The sequence below is a fragment of the Castor canadensis genome, chromosome 7, assembly GCF_047511655.1.
Source record: "Castor canadensis chromosome 7, mCasCan1.hap1v2, whole genome shotgun sequence".
Lineage (NCBI taxonomy): Eukaryota > Metazoa > Chordata > Mammalia > Rodentia > Castoridae > Castor > Castor canadensis.
Genome location: NC_133392.1, coordinates 58,096,153 through 58,117,750, shown reverse-complemented (window position 1 = coordinate 58,117,750; position 21,598 = coordinate 58,096,153). Strand labels below are relative to the sequence as shown.

The 21,598-nt window shown below is 33.7% G+C and overlaps 3 protein-coding genes across 6 annotated transcripts in view; 2 read left to right on the top strand and 1 right to left on the bottom strand.

The window, feature by feature from the left end:
• Ctnna3 (catenin alpha 3) overlaps positions 1–21,598 on the top strand; it is a 1,740,232-nt gene that overhangs the window by 619,964 nt on the left and 1,098,670 nt on the right. The gene's annotated exons all lie outside the window — the stretch shown is intronic.
• On the top strand, positions 4,699–5,101 carry LOC141424804 (cytochrome c oxidase subunit 5A, mitochondrial). The gene has a single exon (XM_074078975.1). The coding sequence runs from the start codon at positions 4,730–4,732 to the stop codon at positions 4,961–4,963; it is 234 nt and encodes a 77-aa protein (XP_073935076.1). The 5' UTR covers positions 4,699–4,729; the 3' UTR covers positions 4,964–5,101.
• The window catches only part of Lrrtm3 (leucine rich repeat transmembrane neuronal 3), a 180,593-nt gene continuing 174,734 nt past the window's right edge, over positions 15,740–21,598 (bottom strand). The window contains exon 3 of the mRNA XM_074078974.1: positions 15,740–16,119. Within this exon, the coding sequence (XP_073935075.1) occupies positions 15,910–16,119 (210 nt within the window). The 3' untranslated portion in view covers positions 15,740–15,909. The remainder of the gene's footprint in view (positions 16,120–21,598) is intronic.

Genomic DNA, 21,598 nt, shown 5'->3' with positions numbered 1-21,598 from the left:
ATGTGAATGAGCCCCTGTATTTTATAGATGAAACATCATTTTAGAGATGAAACATCATTTTATAGATGAAACATCATTTTATATTCCCTTCACATGAAATTTTTATGGACTATGACTAAAGTTACTCAGAGTGAAATTTCAGATAAAGTTTGAAAATGCATTTATTTTAAATTCTTTTTTTTTTTTTTGAGGTACTGGGTTTGAACTCAGGGGTTCATGCTTGCTGAGCAAGTATGCTAAGCCATGCCTCTAGCCTGAAATACATTCATTTTAAATCTCAATTTTGCAGATTTTATTCATATTTATATCATAGGTTAGTGATAAGGCATATAAAATATATTTTAGGTTCAGAATTTGATTCACATATTAACCCAATTTTCTGAATGTAGATGGAAGTACCTTAAATAATGCCATAAAATCATATTGAGGATATTTTTATGTGGATAAATTTGGACTTACTTGAAAAATATTGCTTCTCCAATTTTGGGCTGGAATTGGGGATGCATGGATATCTCAGAAAGGCTGGCCTAGGCTACCAAGGAAGATGGAGGAATAAATGACATGTGGTTTATTATCTACAAAGTGTAACTTGACTATTAATAAAACAAAGCGATTTTAAGATTAGAAAAAGAATTAATCACTTAATGATAATCTAAAGACTTTTAAGAAAATACCTGTTTTTTTTTTCAAAAAAATCTCTTTTGAACACATACTTTGTTGGATTTTTAAACCTAGAACCTAAAAAATATTATTTTAATAGTGAAAAATGCCTAAAATGTGTGTTTTATTTTGCTTAGTGATCTTTATATTTGAAGTATACAAAGAGTGTGCTATGTATGTGTATGTTAGTATTTTCTTTTTTCTAGAGCTCATAACTAAGATGCAAATTAAGAAATTAGAAAATTTAGAGAGAATTCATTGATGGGATAGTGGAAAGTGGGTATAATGCTAGAAAGAGAAAAGTTAGCATCCCAAAGTTCAGATGATGTCACCATTGCAGTACGAATAAAAAATATTTTTGAATAATGACGTTGGTTTAGCTCCTTACTTAGGCTATCTGCTTCTCCTCAGACTGCTTATTATAAAAGACTTATGAAATAAGATTAATGAAATAGAATTTGAAAAAGTGAAAACAAGAACATAATAAAAGGAGAAAACCAGGACACTTAACAGGAAGGTTGATGTGGTCCCATGTTGTTGAGTATAACCCAGCTCTGAATTCTGGTGCCCAGATTTGATGAAGATAGGATGTGTCACAAGGCTCTAGTGTTCACAAGGAGCAAAGCATAACTACTTCTCAGTGGGAATTTTTCTCATACCTATGTATGAAATATAATTCTTAAATGTCGTTTCAAAAATGATATTCCAAAATGTGTTTTTCAGTGATAAATTCTAGTAATTGTTGAACTTAATCCCCAAAGGCCTTTTTGTTTTGGTGGCACTGGGGTTATGAACCTTGGTAGGCAGGCACTCTACCACTTGAGGCATGACCCCATCCCTTTTTTGCTTTAGTGATTTTTCACATAGGGGCCATTTTTGCTCAGGCCAGCCTCTGACTGTGATCCTATCTATCTATGCCTCCAGGATAGGATGGTATAGATGGGGGTCTCACTAAAATTTTGCCTGGGCTGGCCTTGAACCATGATCTTCCTGGTCTCCACCTCCCTTGTAGCTGAGATTATAGGCATCAGCCCCCATATGTATCCAAAGGATTTTTTTCTTATGTGGACTGTGGAACAGGTTGAGGACAGAGTCCAGTGTATATATACAGTGGTGTAAGCAAACTGGAAGCATTATTGAATGTCTACTTAAAATAAAATTGATCACAGGGTTAGAAATGAAAAATTAAGGGGAAATGTCCTCTCTGCTCTAAAATTAAAAAAAATATATTTTGACAGTGAGATGAAATCTCCTGCCTTAATTCTTAAGATTAAGTACTCATTCTCTCTGAAGTACAAATCAGTTTCCATCACCTTTTTCATCTTGTTCTGTTTGCTTCTTTCTCAGAAAGAAAACAATGTGAAGATGACCAAATAAGTGTTGACAAGTTTCATTTTATAGTGATTGTGTAAGTGAATTCTGCATCAACATAAAATTCATGTTTCAGTCTTTAGTTACATACATTTAGGGAAAAGAACACAAAATAACTAAGTCAATAAAAACACTTTAATTACACCTGAAGCCAAAGGAACCTTGAAGCTAAGGAAAAGCATAGGAAAGAAGAAATTTTTATGGAAAAATTAGATCAGGTATAAAATAAGACAATTATAACATATCTCTAATATACTGAGATGGATGGAAAATGAATGTGTATTATCATAATTACCAGTTATACATAAATGTGTTGTTCATTATTTCCATTGAAAGAGCAAACTGACATCAACATCTATTTGATGTGTGAATGATTCAGTTAATAGCCTTTCATGCCTTATTTCTGACATTTTTTATGAGGATAAAAATATTGAAATGATTAAAATGCATTGTGCTGGAGTGACTTGTACATAATTTATTACTAACGGGTACTCTTATTTCTAAATGGTGGCTTTCCCTCATAATGAAATAGTTTAAGTGCTAGATGCATCAGAGTTTGCTTTGGTAAGAAATTTGACATTTGGGAATTTTATAACAAGTGACAGGTGGATAGAATGGATGCCTTTCATGCATTAAAAATGATATTGGTATTCCTGAGCAGATTTGTATCTTGTCTGCAGCACTATGACTCTAGAGAGAGGTGAGAATGACTTATAGTGGATTTGTTTTTACCTCGCCATCCCTTACAGTAGCCAAATACAAATATACTACAATAGATAACTTTCAATTGCATAATGATTTGAAAAAAATAATCTTGAGCTACTTTGATTTTTAAAACAATTCTCATCAGTAAGTTACTGGATCGTTCATAGAAGGCCACACATGCAGTCATGCAAAAACAAGTCTTTGATTATTCAAGGGATTCATGGAAGTCCTAAAACTGAATCACAGGCAAAGAGCTGCTTTTATGAAAAGCTTCAAAGGATCTTTTGAAAGAGAACCTTTGTGCCACATCTGAATTTTTCTTACACTCCAAAATTTTCAATTTATTGGACTAAAGACCTACTTTGAAACCTAGGTTAGGTTGTCAGATGTGGTAGTAAGTTAAATGTAACCTTATTTCTGCATTTTGGTAAGCTAATAGAACTCTATAGTATTGTGTAAGTGAACAATTCATAATCCAAGATAAATTAATGTGAGATTTTTCCTTTCCTAGTCTTGTCATTTTCATTGTCTCATCTCATATGTATATGTCATATGTAATGTAAAACTTAAGTAGAGAAGGAAAGCAGGAAGACATAGACATGGAGAGGAAGAATAAAATAAGGATAAGAATACATTATTTTCTTTGTGGTTTACTGAGGGCCCTGAAATAACTGCTCTTTGCTTGCTCTCCCACCAGGGTCACCTGTGATCTGTTCTAATGGCATGGAGAAATTTAAGATCTACTTTTCCCTACATAGTTTGTAGGAATGATAAATTATTCAGGTCAAGCCTTATCTCCTTAGAACTGCTTCATTTCATTATAAGTGTACTATATTAGATCCAAATTTAACTTTTAGTCTATATCTACCTTTTTTTTTCTTTTTTTTCTAACATAAATGTTTTCAAGGCAGGATTTTCGGGAGAATTAATTTATAGAAAATTTTGTATTCAATGGAAAATTCAACAACGTAGTAAAATGCATCCTCTCTCCTTATGATTACTATCTTAAAATATTTTATTATGCAGACATTTTAATCCAAAAATTTTCACAGATCCTTGGAAAGTAAGGGAAAAGGAAGAGGTGGGGGAGTACTAACCTGAAAAAAAGTAGCAGAGACCATCCCAAGCTTGGATTTCTGCTAGCATGATACCTTGTGAACTTAGAGTTTCCAGCTGGCAGATGGAGATAAGTATTTCTCAATCTTTCTAGACACTGTCCAACCGTCCAGTTCTTTGCCATCACCATTCCATCTTGCTCCTTTTTTGTTCCATTCAGAAATGTGAATGTCAATATTTTACACTAATCCTAAGTGTGAAATTTCAGGACCCCATGAAATGGAAAGTACATTAACTGTTTTTATAAACTAACACGTTTCCCAGACTAGATTTTGTTGTCTCTTAACTAGAATTCAGAACAATTGTTAAACTTCAAAAACCTAAAGGTTTTTATAATTTAATTTATAGTTACTAACAAGTTACAGACACTATATATGTAACACTTCAAAAATAACATAAAAGCATCCCGTGAAAGATGATTTAGATATTTAATAGAACTAATTGCAGTCTAATGAATTCAGTTTTATGAGCTCACTTCCTAGCACATCACACAGACTACACTGTAGATAACTATTTAGAGTGAAATTTTATATACAATTTGTCTTTGAAGAAAAAATGTTTGAGTGCAATAAACATTCTGTATATTAAGGATTGTTCCGACTGGCTTTGCCATATGTATGTTCTTCATAATCTAGAGGAGTGTTTGGAACATTAAGCACAATTCCCTTGGCATTCATTAAAATAGCATCATTCATGATAAGTTCCCTTCATGTTACTATTATTATGTTCTGAAATTCTAAAATTAAGACATTTATTTTTCTAAGTAAAAAGATCAGAAAACTATGCCTTGAACTAGTTATTTAATTCACTAATACTCTTTTGGCTCAACTTAAAGTACATTCTATAGGATTTAATCTTTAAAAATCCCCTTTAGGGGATGAACACTCTTGTTGGCTATGATCTGGTTCCAGAACCCAAAATCATTGATGCTGCTTTGCGGGCTTGCAGACGGTTAAATGATTTTGCTAGTGCTGTTCGCATCCTAGAAGTTGTTAAGGACAAAGCAGGACCTCATAAGGAAATCTACCCATATGTCATCCAGGAACTTAGACCAACTTTAAACGAACTGGGAATCTCCACTCCAGAGGAACTGGGCCTTGACAAAGTGTAAACCCCCATAGATGGGCTTCCTACAGACTTACTGATATTGTTACTTGATTGTACACCATCACCTGGAAATGCTGATATAACAAATTACCTTATTCGAACAAATTTTCCTTTATTGAGTATCAAACCATGTAATGGTAACTTGGACTTTAATAAAAGGGAAATGAGTTTGAACTGAAAAAAAAAAATCCCCTTTAGCATTAAATAAACAATGGAATCCTTTGGGAGTTATGCTATTCTTATATAGAGATACGTTTGCTAAGGGAAAACAGAACTTATTCAGAGAAGTAAAGAGTTACTAGCAGTGAGCACCTTCCAAAGCAACTGTGCTTGTCACTGTAGTAGTTGAATCAATCAGTCATCTTACTATTTTTTTTACTTTCCTAGCAAATCATTTGATAGTAATGGAATAAAATACAAAAGAGTCTTCACATAATCTAATTTTCATTCATTTTAATATTGATCTTATGCCGTAGTCAGTAGGTACTAAAAATTTAAATTGCGTAGGCCAATTTACCTCTTCCACATTTTCCCCATATTCCTAAGGTCAGAACTGCAATATAGGCTATTCCACACACAGAAGATTTGCAAGGGACGTTTCTGAAACACAACAAAAACCTTCTAAATAATCCATTAAATTATTTACTTATTACTCTTTATTTAATAAAATTACACATAACTTGCATTCATTATGGAATGGCTAAACTAACTGCTTTTTTTTTTTTGAGGGTTGGATTTAGAAGAGTGGAAACCAACAATTAAAAAAATCTTTGAAATTTATATACTAGAAGAAACTAAGTAGTTATGTGGGGAAAATACTGGATTCAGGCTTGTAGATTCCTAGGAGTCCAGAAGCTAACACCCATAGTCATCGCAAATTCTAATTAGTGATCAGGGATGGAGCCTGCGGGATAGATCTGAGCTGTATGGTTGACAAAAGCATTTACTCTGTGAGGCCTTGACTGATTTTCTTTCAGCAAAATAAATTATTCTCTCCCCATACCCTACAACATCACACACAAACATTGTTTTTAGAAATATTGCATTAAATCACAATTATTTATCCACCTTTAAGCACTGAATCACCTTCTTTCCTGTCCTTGGCATATTATAGTAAAAGTCAATTAAATGAATAAATGTTTACTTTATTGAACTGAATTAAAAGCACCAAAGTATAGTGGCACAATATAAAAGATAGTTACTATATAAAAAAAAAACCACACAGCATAGACACCTGTGAATGAAAAATCGATAAATGTCAAGTTAACAAGAGATAATTGCCCAAATGATGAGAAAAGTTTGATGCAAAGAAAACATTTAAAAAGAACTGGGCTTGGTGGCACATGTCTGTAACTCCAATCCTAGGCAGGCTGAGGTAGGAGGATAGTGAGTTCAAGGGCTATAAAGTCAGTTCTAAGCTAGTCTGGACTACATAGCAAGACTCGGTTCTTTTTTTTTCTTTTAAGTTAAGAAAAAATAGTAGTTTCTTGTGCTTCGTTTTTTTCTGATTAGAAATATATCTATTTGACTAGGTTTTTAAAATAGCAGTTTTATTGACAATTGTCTGTACATTTAAGGCAGAAATTGATTCTGCATATTGATAAATGTGGATGTGTTCATAAAAATATTTTATTTTGGTAAAAAATAGTTCCAAGCAAATGTACTGGTTTGTTTTCTGTTACCTGAACGATTTGACCATGGCTTTTAATTATACTCTATGTTAGTTTCTTTATCTGTAAAATACAGAAATCAAAATGGATTCTCATTTTTAAACTTTGGAATAAAAATTCTAGCTAGTATTCATCAGAACTTACACAAAGAATGAAAAGGGTGAAAAAAGGAAAATAACTCAATCTATAAGCCATGTTTTCACATGATGAAATAGTAATGTGTTTTCACCTGACACCAAACGTCCTTCAACTGAGGATGTTATAATAATTACTAGCTTCTAAGAAGTTGTTTGATTAGCTGACATAATTACTTAAACTATTGGGGTTGTCTGGACCGATCTTGAAAATAGTTTATGATCCTTTTTTTAAACCTGGTTTATAACATTTCCCCCAAAGAATTAATATGATTTGACCCCATCCTCAAAAGAAAGGTAAAACACAATGGATAAAATAGGAGTATGAAGAGACATCTCTGAGAAAAATGTAGGAAATAATTATGCCAATCTAGAAAGGACAAAAGATTTGTTGTAGCAAGAGTAAAATTTGAGTTTGAAATTTTAGGCATCAAGACAAAAATTAAACCTGGTATTTCTTTTCTTGAGAAACATAAAATACTTCTGGAATATAGCTGTCCATAAGTAAAAATGTATTTTTCCTTTTTCACTGCCTTCTCATCTTTATTTACTGACCTAAATATTGCCAGTCTTAAGCTCTATCTCTTGTCTCACTTTTGCCATGGGATATCCCCAACAACTCTAATAACTTTGGTTTTATTTTTCTATTAGTTTTCTTTGCACTTGCAGATATTAAATTTAGCTCTTGTTTTTTTGCCTATTAGATATAGATGACTTTTCTCTTTTTTAAGACTAAAAGTTCCTTGGGGACAAGAACATATCATATACTCTTAAGTATTTCCCAAAGATTTTTACCTTCTACTAAGAATATATTAGATATATAATAAACACTATCCATTACATTGATAAAATATCTTCAGTTATAGCCTTAAATGAGAAGACTTCTCACATAGGGGCCAACTTTTCACTACATCTGTCACCTGCATGTCCAAAACAGTGAACTCAAGATTCCACCAAATCCAAAGGCAAAGAGTGCTGACATCACAAGTATCTCAGCTTTTTCTCCAGATAGCATATATGTATAGGAATGTTTGATGTCTTTCCCTAGACCTCTCTGGTAGAAGTATAGAGCTGGTATGGACTTCTAGACTTTTGCCTCAAGGCAGTAATTTCCTTATTTTATAACTGAATATGAAATAAGACCTAGAAATAATGAGTATTACAAGTGCCTACATCAATTCCTGATAGAGAAGATTTTAGAAGCCATACATCTGACTCCCCACTGTGGTGGATAGTCCACTCTGATAATTGCCTTATGGCAGAGAAGAATGACAGGGGTGTGTAATCCTTTACCATCCTCTCATGAGACTGCTTAGGGTGGTATATTTATGGATCTGTTATTGAAAGCAAGTGTATCATTGCTGTAAAGCAATAAGAACAAATGGAATATGTTTAAAATTACAATTCATTTCTCAATGTCAGATTTTGACTAGCTGTATGTGAATTAATGTAATTACTTGTATGATTGAAACAGCAATTTGGGGTTTATAGTTTTGGGCTGTTTCAAATTTAACCTTGAGAAGATCACTTGGCATTTTTAGTTTGAATCTTTTCCTCTGACTTTTTAGTTTTGCTCTGGAGAAATAATAGTGACAGTTAATACATTAATTTTTATGCTTAAATCTCTTTTGGTACAATTTATCTATCCATCTGTCATCTGTCTAATTTGTGTTATTGCTGTTACAAATACCTGCTTTCTCTTATGTTCCTAATGTATTTTGGTCTTTATTGATGACATTTAATGGCAAAAAATGTTATCATAGTTCTTATAAGTTTAATTTTTCACAATTACTTGCATATATTATCTAAAAACAATAAATCATATTTCCTTCACTTACCTCTCAGTGTGTATGTAATATTTTTCCTCTTCATTGTCTCTTGCCATATCTTTAACCCAGATACCAAGGAAATCCTTGTTGTCCACAGTCAGAATTATTCTAGGTATTGCAGATAAAATTTTGCTATTATAACAGCAGAAGGAGAGGATGTAGCATATTTTTTTCTTTGCTTGATTTAATTGTTTTAAATTTATAGTCTTGTTTCAAAAGTTATAGTAGTAATCATTTTTAATAGGTATAATCATACCTATTAAAATACAGAGTATTTTAATAAAATACCTATTAAAATACAGAGTATTTTACTGACTCTTGAAATCCTGCATGTATTGCAAAAGCATCTTTTACATACATGTTACCTGTTCAGACAGTGTAGTAGAGTAAAATGCTAATTAAATTCCCACTGACATTACTCAGCCTTGTTCATGTCCAGCGAAAAATAGGAGAGATATCTTAATGGTTTATACAAAACTCCTGGAGACATAGTGGAGTCAGAGACTAGGAATCATTTGTAAATAACTGAGTCCACTTATTTGAAGATCGGAGTTATAAAGAAGTTTTAGAAAATTATTTTATTTCATCATTTGTATGTAATTACCCTAAGAAGAAAATTGTATTTACTTTTTATTTAAACTGTATATTATGTTCTGAGTAGAACAAGTAGAATTAGCATTGTTATAAAGGTTACATTCTTGCATTCTTTATTAAGTGTGTACCCAGGTCCCTTTTCATTTGTGTAAGTAATGATAATCCTATAAAGAATATTGCCATAAAAATTAGTCACCGGAAATATTCTGCAACCCAAACCATGCCATTGCCAGTTGACATCTGTGACTATAGATTATAGCTGTTTTTTCTTCACCTTATTATTTGTACTGGGTGATTTCATTGACTGTTCATCAAAGTTTTGCTTTAGCTGGTAATCTCTCACTGCATTTTGGTCACTTAAAAATACAACTGATTTGTAATTTTGAAATACAGCCTGGATGATTGAAATGAAAACACATTTTAATATTGGGGTTATTAACTTTTGAAGGACTTTTCAAATGTCCACTCTTTTTAGGAAATAATGTATAAAACATCAGGAGGGTAATGATGTTTCTTTCCATTAAGATCCTTTGGGATTTTGAAGGAAATCTTTATATAGAGGATATACAATATGAAATAATTAATGTGATTTTTCTATTTGGAAATATGGCATCATATTCTTTTTCTGTGGTACCCCCCCTTAACTTCACAGAAGACTAATTATGTTTATTACAATCATTTCTTACTTTTGAAAATATGCCTGGGGTGGTAAAAGCACATCCTTAGAGTCTGACAAATCTAGGCTTTGATCCTAAACTTTACTATATGAACTTTAGCAAGTTACTTAACTACCATGATCCTCATTTTCCTCTTCTTTAAATTGATAGCTATGCTTTCCAAGATGGGTTAAAAATGATATACCTGGTATGTCATTAATTCTTGCCTTTCTCCAACTCTTTTAAAAAATTTTTTTGAAAGTACTGGTGTTGGAACTCAGGGCTTGGCACTTGTTAGATGGGTACTCTACTCCTTGAGTCACACCTCCAGCCCTTTTTGCTCTGTTTATCTTTGTGACCAAGTCTTGATTTTTGTGCTGGCTGGCCTGGAACCCTGATCCTCTTTATTTCTGTATCCCAACTAGCTCAGATTTCAAGCATGAGCCACCAGTACCCTGCATCTACTTCTAGCTTTAAATGCTTATACTTCTATCCAGGGAAGTAAGTAATAAGTTAAGTAACCCACTTAGGTGGTTTAAGGCTGTGTGCAAATTTGCTTGTTGAAATAGTTAATGGAGAGCAAAATCTTTAAACAACAGTTTGCCAGGGAGTAACTTGAGCATTTTATGTTATGGTTGCTCTTTGTTTGCATTCCTCTAGTCAAGAAGAATGTTAAGTCAGGTTTAGGAAAGTAGACACACATTGGCATAGTAAGGCACAAGGGGTTAGGTTAGAATAAAAAAGCAGAAGAATGACTTGGGAAAAGCAAATCCATTTGAGCAATATTTTTCTAGTATTTTGCTGAGTGTAAGCACACATCAGTATTGTTTGAGTAATGTGTCAGCAATGCATAAATTCGGGTTTATATCAGAGATCATGATCCAGTAAATCCAGTGTTTCTCAAGGGATTCGGAGTCATCTTAACTTCTTAAGAGTAAATTTGAGGATATGAGAGGTGGCAAAAGTTTAAACAAATAATAGGAAAAACAGTAAAGGTCAACTTTATCTAATCATGTGATCTTCATACTATTAGTACTATTTTCACAATAATCCAGATAAATTCAGTAATTAGACCTGACCGAAACCGATTCCTCACCTAGACCAACTCAAAGCCTGGAGTCTCTCCTCGTTTTATACACTCTTTGGTAACGTCAGCATCATGGCCCCTTCAAAGCCACACAGCATGAGTGTGCTGTACCATATAACACAAGATAAATGGAAATCATTTACTGGAGATGGATTAATGGGTGATGTTTTAGATTAACAAACAAAAAGGATTTACTGAAGGGTCCTTTATCACAAGGTCTCTTGGTGCATTTGAACTATTATTTGATTTATACAAACTTTTATTCAGCATTTAAGAAAGACAAATATCATATAAAACGAAATCTATAAATATTTGAGAGAGAGAGGAGGGGAGAGAACTCCTGGAAACTTAGGAAACTCAACTGAGGCACTCTGCTACCTATGATCAGTATCCTTAATGGCAAAGTAATCCACTGTGGATTTTTTTTTAAAAACATGAATTTAACTCTAAATAAAAAAAATTTAAATATATGCTGCCTTCTATCTCACAATAGAATATGATGTGAACCATAGGAAACCTCTAAAAAAGACTTACCACTATCCTGGTGTTTGTTTGCTTTTAAATTGTCAACCTTTTTTCTCCTTTGTAGTTGCGGGTAAAATGAAGAACAGTTGCTGGTACTGTCTCCCCTACTCTTGTTTGAAAGTACTAATCCAGGGTCTTTGCCTTAGCAGTGTTCTATTTAGGGATAGCTAGGGCGAGTTGATAAGGTAAAGGGTGTAGTTGGAAGATCTTACCGTAAGGCCAGTTTTATCCAAATTCTTGCTGCAATCCCAACCCATCAGGATCTTGAGACTTTTAACATGAGATTCATATACCACTACCCAGTATGATAAGCCGTTCAGAGCTATTCGATGTGAGTATATGTCCTCTGGGATTTTTTGCTTTCTCTCCTGTTGTTAAGTGGCTGCCAGTGCATTCCTTCTCCCTTCACATGCTGCTGTCCACCCAGAGCATCCAAGTGTCTTTCTTCTACATTATTAACAGTTCACATTGGGTATTTGTTTCCATACTTTCATTTTTCTAAAACTTATTTTGAAAAGATGATGTCTGTCTTCCAGTCAGAAGCAGTAAAAAACAAATATTTTTTTACTCCCATAAAGAGATGTTTTATTTTAGAAAGTATTTTTGCAAAAAATATTTTGCTATTTCTAAGCAGTTTATGGAATCAGACAGATCTGAGTTCAAATGGGGCTGTGTCATTTGTCTTGAGAGTTAAATTTGGGCAAGTTTTCTTTCCTTCCAAAAATATAATGTATATTAAAAATCTGTACAGTTTTCTGTTTTTCTAGAACATCTAGAAGGGAGTTAGGGAAGGGACCTAAGAAAAGAGCTGATCAGTAAACTATGTGGATTTTAGCATGGGTTTTAGTGTTTATACATCAGTTTCAATACTTATAGTTCATTTTTCTCTGAAAAATAGAGAAAATAATTATTATAAAAGTTTAAAAAATTCATGGATCAAAAAAATCTTGTCAAAACACAAAGCAAAGAAAAAAAAATCATAAAATCTTCATAATCAACTCTGAATTGAATACACGTTCAGTTTGTTAAACCCTGTATTATGGATCTTTTTACACCTAGCCACCCAATCTCAATTTAGACAGTCTTTGGGTTTTCTTTTTGTGCTTCTTAATTGTTTTAATTGGCACCTTGGGTGTCTTTCTACATCCATATCTTGAGAGCAACTGTTGTAAACATTTGCAAATGATCTTGTATGCAAGAAATTTGTGACTTGCTATACCTTTAAACAAGGAATTTTAATGGGAGAGACTACTGTAGCACACAGGGTTCATTTAGCCCATATGTTACACAAGCAGAGGGAACTGAGTTACAGATTCAAACCGTGTCAAAAAGTTTTCGTCTTTTATTCTTTTCATTATGTCTGCAAGTTCTATGTATCTGATGAGAGAGAGAAAGCTTTAGCACATGGAAAGATGAACAGCCTTTGAATTTTGTGAGTGGTTCAATTGCACCAATTATTAGCTCTGTGTTTTTGGGTGAGGCCTCAACTTCTTTGAGATTAACAAGTCTTCATAGACTGTTTATGAAGACAGATGAGATAATTTATGTGGTTTGTAAACCTCAAAACACTGCATACATTTATTGTTTGCTGCAACTGCTGCTATTAATGTAACGATGCTGGGTCAAACTCCACTTTGCAACTTTAAAAATAGGTCAACAGTTTTTCAGTTGTTTAAATAGACAAAAAGGGAGACACGGGGGCAATGGCAGGGGTTAGAGGGAGAAAATAGGTGATTATGGAATGCTGAAAGATAGGTTAGAAATAAAAAAAATAGACACAAACTAATACAAATTGCAACGTGTGGCGAAGATTCCAGACACCATCTACTCTACAAGGTTTTCACCACTACCACCCTCTTCCTTCTCCCCATCCCTGACATGGTAGAATAAAAAATAAACACATAACCCAGCATCTCTTTTTTCTTGTTGAAGACCCCTTTGGCTTAATTTTAGATATGAGAAATCTCAAAGTTCTGAGGTTATTTGCCTCATACTGTTGCTTAGGAACTGGGATGCCCATAGCTACTGTTCTAAGGTAGTTGTCTCAATTTATACTTCTTCACTAGACAGGAACTTAAAAGATTTAGGAAAAAAAGTGGTTCACATCAGGCAATCAGGGCATACTTTTGTAAGGCTTCTTGGATCCTTAAAATTTCTAAAAATCATTGATTTGAAAGAATCTGGAAAAAAGACTTAAAGTACTTACACAAATTAATTCTTCCTTTTGGATCTTTGCAAGGACAACTTCTAATGAAAAAGTTGCAAATGACATTTTGGTTTATATAATAAATAAATATTTCCGTTTGATTCCACATCCACAAATAATAGGTTTATAACCCCTGTAAATTTTAGGCAAAGCCAAATCTCAATGTAGGGGATTAAAAATACTCAGAATACTACATTGCAAGGAAATTAGACATTGGAAAAATAAAGATTAAAGTTAGACTTAAAATGACAAAAACTTGACAAGCCAATAAGTGATGCAAAACATGTTATAAAATCTGGGATGCTAAATGTTTGATTCAAGTACTGTGTTTGATGTTTAGTTATATTAAAATTAATAATAGTTTGCTTCTTCCAGCATTTTACATCGTTCTTTTTCTTTCTGACTGCATATTTTCAAGAAAATTAGCTTTATAATCTTTAAATTTCTTCTTGAAGTTGCTCTAAAATTTACTCTGATAAACCTGCATAGAACTGCATATTTATAGATATAATTTCTTTGGAAGAGATAAAAATTGAGTTTGACATTGCTTTTCACTAATTCTTTCCTTAACTGTTTCTGGTTGTGTTTGACCCTTGTTAGACTGATGTATTCTCAATCTATTTTTGGTGTCATGAATATACAATGATAACATAATGAAGCACTTCTCCTTGTGTAACAGTAGTAGAAACTTGCGGTTTTATATTTTAAAAAGACCTAAGAAACCCAAAGAAATGTGTGATTACCAAAGATAAACTAATAATGTTTCAGATAATAATCTGTCAGGTAAACAACAGAAACAAGTTGGTGATTTCAGCCTCTGAAAAGTCACGTTTTCTTAATTTGGTTTAAATTAACATTATAATACAATCACATCATCAATATATGATTTGGATTGTTGTCCAATTACTCTTAGTTATTATTCAGATAATTTTTAGGTTATGGGTAGCAATATAAACAATTTGGAACATGTTAAGGATGTGAACAGTCTGTTGAGTGATGATGTTCTTTCTTCACCACGGCTCATATATCTACGTGGAATGAGTTATAGATGCTTAAGGTTCTCCCACAAGAGAGAATTTGTGTAGCACACAATGTGAAAACTTCCATATTTTTCCTTTGAGATGTTCCCAAAATATAGTCTCATAGTTCTAAATAAATAGTTGTCTTTTAAGAACCAAGCACATTTTGCATTGACTTACAGTTTTTTTTAGGAAAACCACTTTGGGTTAATTAGGAGAAAAATTGCTACTGTACAATTGTTATGCTGTATCCTCCCACCTTGGCCTGAAAATAATAAAGGATGTAACAAGTTTTTTTCTTTGTCACTGGCAGCTGCACCTTTTAAGTGTATCAAAGTCTGTTGCTGTGGTTACGGCCTTTGTTTCCAGTGATGTTTTGTCCATGCTCCCCACTCCTTAACAATGGCTACTCAAAAGAATAAAATAATGAGTCATTCATTCGGAAATATTTTGTTAAAATATCCCTCTTTATCATTACATTTCACTGCTTAGAAACTAGGCTGTAATTCAAGGCAACAGTTAAGTCTGAGAAGAACTGTTAAAAAAATCTTTGATTTTTTTTTTTCATTTATAAGAAAAACCTGTCTATGTAATTGAAGAACCTCTTACAAGTCTGAACAATTAAATCCTTTTTGGTTAATGTATTATTTCTGGAACAAGTAGATAAAATTCTACGCAGTAAGCATGATAAAAATCGTGCATGTTTCACACAGCACAGAATTTTAGAATCAAGGTTTCTGGGCACAAAAGCAGTAACAAAACAGTCCCTACAAAACTGGAGTAACTGAATAACACAAGAAATAATTTTTGTTAATTTAAAATTTTAGAAACTGAAATATGTAAAGTTTGTAAAGTAAAATGTAATTAAATTATGGTACTGTACATACCAGTTGTTTCTATAATTGAAACTTTACAATGTATAGTATGAAAAATACATTAGCTCTGTACAGTTTTTACATGTAGGTAGGACGAGTTTTGGGAAAAAACCAATTCTTTTTCTTTTTTCAGGGTCATACTCTAAGTCAAAAAAATACTGCACAACTTAGCTAATTACAAAGTGTAGACTTGAAACAATTCATGTCTTCTTTATTTCATGAATCAATCTTGGATTTTTGTTTATTTGAACAGGGGATTTTTGTTTTGTTTTTAGAGTCACAATAAACAAATCTTCCTCATTTTGTCCTTGAGGTTACAAAGTTTGGTAGCACACTTGGCTACCAATCAGCTCAGTCAAGCCAGCTGCTGTTTATGGTCACTGATTCGGCCGGCTGTTGTGATTGTGCTCAGGTCCAGCTCAGTCTCTAGGTGAGTTTCCATCGTATCTTCCTGTGCATTCGTTTCAAAGGACTTATGAGAGAGAAGTTCGTGATGCACCCCACAGTAACTTATTGTGGGCTGGTCGTATGCCAGAAAGGTTGACACATTCATTGATAAAGGTATCTGGGGAAAAATGACATGAGAAAAGTCAGTTATAAAAAGACAGACAACTTTGGGGCAGGATGTGGAGACCAGGATGTGCTGACCTGACGACCTCTTTCTTGGGTTACATCTATGGCTCTGTTGGCCCCACCCTATTCTGCTCACTACTGAGTTCAGGGCAACTGTTTTAAAGTCTGAGTGAAATACCCTTCAGATAAACATGAGTGTATGTGGGTCAAAAATGGTTATAAAGTTTCTTCATTTGAAAAGTCAGGAAATTGTTTTCCTTAACTGGAGCAAAATTGTGTTTTTGAACTAAGAAAACTGTTATTTGGTTACTTGTGTTATTAGGATACAATAGAACAGTGGTCAAATTCTAGCATGCATAAAAATCACCTCCCTGTTCTTCAACTACCTGTTCCTTATTCAGAAAGTCTGGGGAAGAGTCTAGAATTTACATTTTTTACAAGTTCCTATATGATGCTGGCACTGTTAATTCATGCACCTCACTTTGAGAACCACTTCTGAAGATAATTGTCTAGTCAAGTCATTCTGACTATTCTTACTTATCACTTCTTAACATGTATTCCATCATGAAGACTCCTCAAAACATTCATGTCTAGGTAACTAAAATTGAGAGCATAGAAAACTCCCAGGAAAAATCTATGGCTCTTAGAAAGGTCTGAAAAGCATGAAAGGGTCAGGCTATTTTGATGGAACCAGTGTACAGGCGAGGAAGGGACTTCCATGCAAAAGATTAAAGATGTGAAGGAAAAAAACCAAGTGTGAACACTGTGAATACAAGGAAAACATACATGGTAGAGACAATTGGTATCAAAGTCTAGAGATAATTCCCACTCTTTTCAATAACTTGTACTAAAAAGTAGGTAGGTTTGAGGAACTTTCAGCCCCAATCTTAGATTAATATCTGCTATGGTTTAGATATTTGTTTGAGGGTCCTCCAAAGCTTCATGTATTGAAATTTAACTTTTACCATGTGGTATTAAGAGGGTAGAAACTTAATCTGACTTATGTTTAGAGGTGGGGTTTGTGGGAGACTGAGGATCAGAAAAAGTCATTAGGGTGGAGCCTCCAAGATTAAATCTTTGTGGCTTTATAAGAAGAAGAGAGACTAGAAGACACATATGTCACATGTGCCCTGTGCTTCCATGGGACTTTGCCAGCAAGAAGGTCATCATGGGATGAGACCCCTCACTCAACCTTTCACTCCCAGAGCTCTGAATCAAAATAAACCTCCTTTCTTTATAACTCATCCAGTCTATGGTAGTGCGTTATTGGCAGCAGAAAATGCACTAATACATAATCCTAGTTTACCAATTCATGTTGTTGAATTTCCTCGAATGAAAACTTCTACCATTCTTGTTTGGTGAATGAATAAAATACATTTCTGCTTGCAAAAGAAATGTTCAACGTCCTAGCCATAAAGGAAATACAAATCAAAACAACACTGAGATTTTATCTCGCCCCAGTTAGAATGGCAATCATGAAGAAAACAACAACAAATGCTGGTGAAGATGCAGGGGAAAAGGAACCTCATACACTATTGGTAGGAATGAAAATTAGTGCAAGTACCATGAAAATAAGTATGAAGGTTCATTAAAAAAAACTGAAAAATATACGTATATTATGACCCTGCTATACCAGTCTTAGCATGTATCCAAAGGAGTACAAGTCAACGTACAAGAGAGATACCTGCATATCTCTATTTATAGCAGCCTTATTCACTGTAGCCAAGCTATGGAAATAGCCTAGGTGTCCAACAACCAATGAGTGGATAAAGAAAATGTGATACATGCACATACACACATACAATGAATTCCTCCCTGTATGATTAATGTATACTAATAAAACATGAAAAAAATTCTAGAAAAAAGTTAATTTTTTAAAAAAAGAAGTAAATTATGTAACTTGCAGAAAAATGGTTGGAACTGAAATTTCCTATATATTTAAAAATGACCAGTTAAGACAACTGGAAAATCATAAAGAAATATGTAAGAAAAATAGGATTCTTCCATTTTATAATAAATAAGAATTCCTGTTGATACAGATGAAATAGCTCAGATGACTAAAATATTATTATGTGAAAGTAATTTGCAATATAAATAGATTTAAGTTATAGAAGAGAATAAAAATAGGACATTGTTGGGTACATGAAATTTACATTAGCCTGTGGAAAATAATGCTCTGAAATGTGTTATAGGATATGTATCTGTGAGATTTCTCATACTATTAAAAATTTGTCATAGAAACTTATACCTCATATGTGCTGAATCACTCTTGGCTTACTCAGAATTAACTCTACTGTGAATAATTTGTAATTTCTGTGGTCGAAATTTATGAGAAATAATATGCCAGGACCCACTTACTCTGTGTGTATTTGTGTGTGTGTGCTCAGTTTCCTGCTTGATACACTCTTTTGAGGCTGCTGATTCCCAGAGTGCATGTCCTGATTTGAACCATCAATTAAGTAGTTAACTGTGATTATCTATTTATAAATCTTATATATTTTCTTTTGCAAGTTTCTTATGGTTAAATATGCTGTGTTTTGAAATACCTTACCCTACCCATAACTATGCTGTTTCAATGTCAAGGTACATGTTTTTCACATTATATATTTCTGAAATTGGAACAATTGTTATAAGTAGTTTCGATGTTTAGTACATTATTTTCCCTGGACTTGAAAGTGCATCTTTAAGTTAATGACATCTTACAATAAAGAAAATTACATAGAAAATTGTATCATTGAGTATATTTTAATAGGTAACTATATGTGAAGACATCACAGTGGATTTGTCCAGGTTGACATATGTTGCTATTGTTATTATTATTATTATTTTGGCAATACTAGGGTTTGAGTTTGGGGCCTTGCACTTGCTAGGTAAGCACTTTATCACTTGAGCCACACCTCCAGCCCTTTTTGCTGTGTGTTATTCTTTAGATAAGAACTCACTTTTTTCAGCCTCTTATCTATGCCTCCTGCGCAGCTGGGATTACAGTTGAGCCACTGTGCCTTATCTTGACTTGAAAATATAACAGCATTAACATTGGATACATATGCACGTGCATTTGTGCACACATATCTTGACATACATATAGATATTTGTTTAAGCAATTTGTGCATATGTGCACCTATGCACAAGCTAACAGCCAATTAGGATTTCATGAGAAACACAAATTTTGGTGATACAATAGTTTTGGATAAGTATTACACATTTATATTGTCTATATAAGATATACATGTAAATATAATATACATACTTATAGATGTATATATAATATGGCATGTACACACGCACACATGTATTTTTTATTTTTTGCAATACTGAGGGTTTTGTACTTGCTAGGAAGGTGCTGTACCATTTGAGCCAAGCCTTCAGTTCTTTTGACCTGGTTATTTTGGAGATAGAGTCTTACTTTTTGCCCAGGCCAGCCTGGACCACCACTCTCTTATTTTATACTTTCTGTCATTACTGGGATGACAGGCGCACACCACCATGCCCAGCATTTTCCATTGAGATGAGGTCTTTCCCTGGGGTGGCCTTGAACCATGATCCTGCCTATCTCAGCCTCCTGAGTAGGAGAATTACAGCCTGGCTTACATGTGTATTTAATCACAAATTTTAGAAATTTACTTCATGTAAATCTTGGCTGAATTATGGAAAATTTGCACTGACAATTGTATTGCAATGGTGAAATGATTTTTTTACATAAAATATTTTGTTAAATGTAAGTAGTTTCCTATTTCTAAGTATTTTATGCATACATGAATGGCACATTTATTCTGTAGTGACTAACTAGGTAAAAATGTACTCAAGCAGATTGAGGAAGCTCTATGCCAGACGATGTGTATAATCTCAACATTTGTGCCTGGACCAAATGATTCAGATATAGAGTAAGGTCAATGTATTTAAAAATAAGCAATGAAAAAAAATTTCATTTAAATGTAAAAGATCTAGTTCAGTTTACTGAGAAAATGGCATTTTTTTTCTTTTGGAGGTACTGAGGTCTGAACTCAGGGCCTTGTATTTGCTAGGCAAGTGCTCTACCATTTGAGCCACATTCCACCCTTTTTTTGCTTTTTGTTACTTTTCAGCTAGGGTTTTACAATTTTGGACCAAGATACTCCTACCTATAGACTTTCTAGTAATTGGAATTACAGGCATGTACTACTATGCCAGGCATGAGAAGATGACACTTTTACTAGAAGACTGTGTACTTAGGGAACACTTTATCACCTTAGAATATCATGTAATGCAGACATTATATGTAATTTTAAGCATTGCATTTTAAAAATAACTTTGATGATATAAAATATAATGAATAATGAATAAGTATAATAAATATAAATATAATATTAATTATCTAATTTGTATGGGGAAGAATGTTTTGTGTCTAATCATTTATGAGAAGATTACTTTTGCCAGAAAAATTCTTCCTCAAGAAAAATATTAAGTATATTATTTGTAATGGCTTTCCTTCTTCATGTCAACATCATAGTCTGTATTGGGCATTTTCTCAACATGGGGTTCTAGATTCTTACATAAACTAATTAAAGTCGGAAGTCAGAAATAATGTGTGCAACACACCCCTCAAGTAATAATGCATCACCTGGCACCCAATCCTAGTCCTGTGTAAGGATGCACTTTTGGTTCTTACCAGAAAGGGAGATTATCTACTCTTTTCAAATTATGGTCAGTTGTTTGGGAACATAGCAGATGACAACTTGTGATGGTTGCATTGTAGGAAAAAAAGAATCCAAATAGGAAGAAACCTGTTCATGTTACAAATACACTTTCTAAAATGTTTGAATATTAAAATCTGCTTATGGTATTTTTCACATCACGTAAAATGCTTGACACAGAGGTTTGGGCAGCTACTGTGAATCCAGTAGTTGTTTTTGGAGTCTGTTGGGTTCCTGGCACCAGCAAGTGACTGATGGCTGAGTGGTGATGGAGAAGCTGCCAGCTGACGGTAAGCAAACAAACACTGTGAGCCAGATGCAGTCCGTACAAATACCTGCTGCCATCACTCAGCAAATGTGGCACCCACTGCTCCTTCACCGGAGCCATCAGGTGTCATGAGCCTTTGTTTTCTTTCCCCTTTCCAGACTAACAGATTTTCTCTCTCTCTCTCTCTCTCTCTCTCTCTCTCTCTCTCTCTCTCTCTCTCTTTCTTCCTCCCACCACCCCCCATTCTCTGCTTCCTCTCCATTTTTACCTGGGTCTATTAACATGCTTCCTATGTGGTTAAGCTATTCTGCAGTACACTTCCAGTTTCTACTTACTGTACCTGTTTGAAAAACAACTCAGTTACTAAAGAAAATAAGTAGTGACCTTTGATAGTGAGTTGGAATGGTACTAGCAAGGTTCTAGGGAATCTGTTTAATAAGGCAGCTGCTTCCCCAGACCTTGTTAGGCATCCATAGAATCTTCTTGTTCAATCTTTCGGAGAGACAATAGTTTTTCATTGTAACTTTACC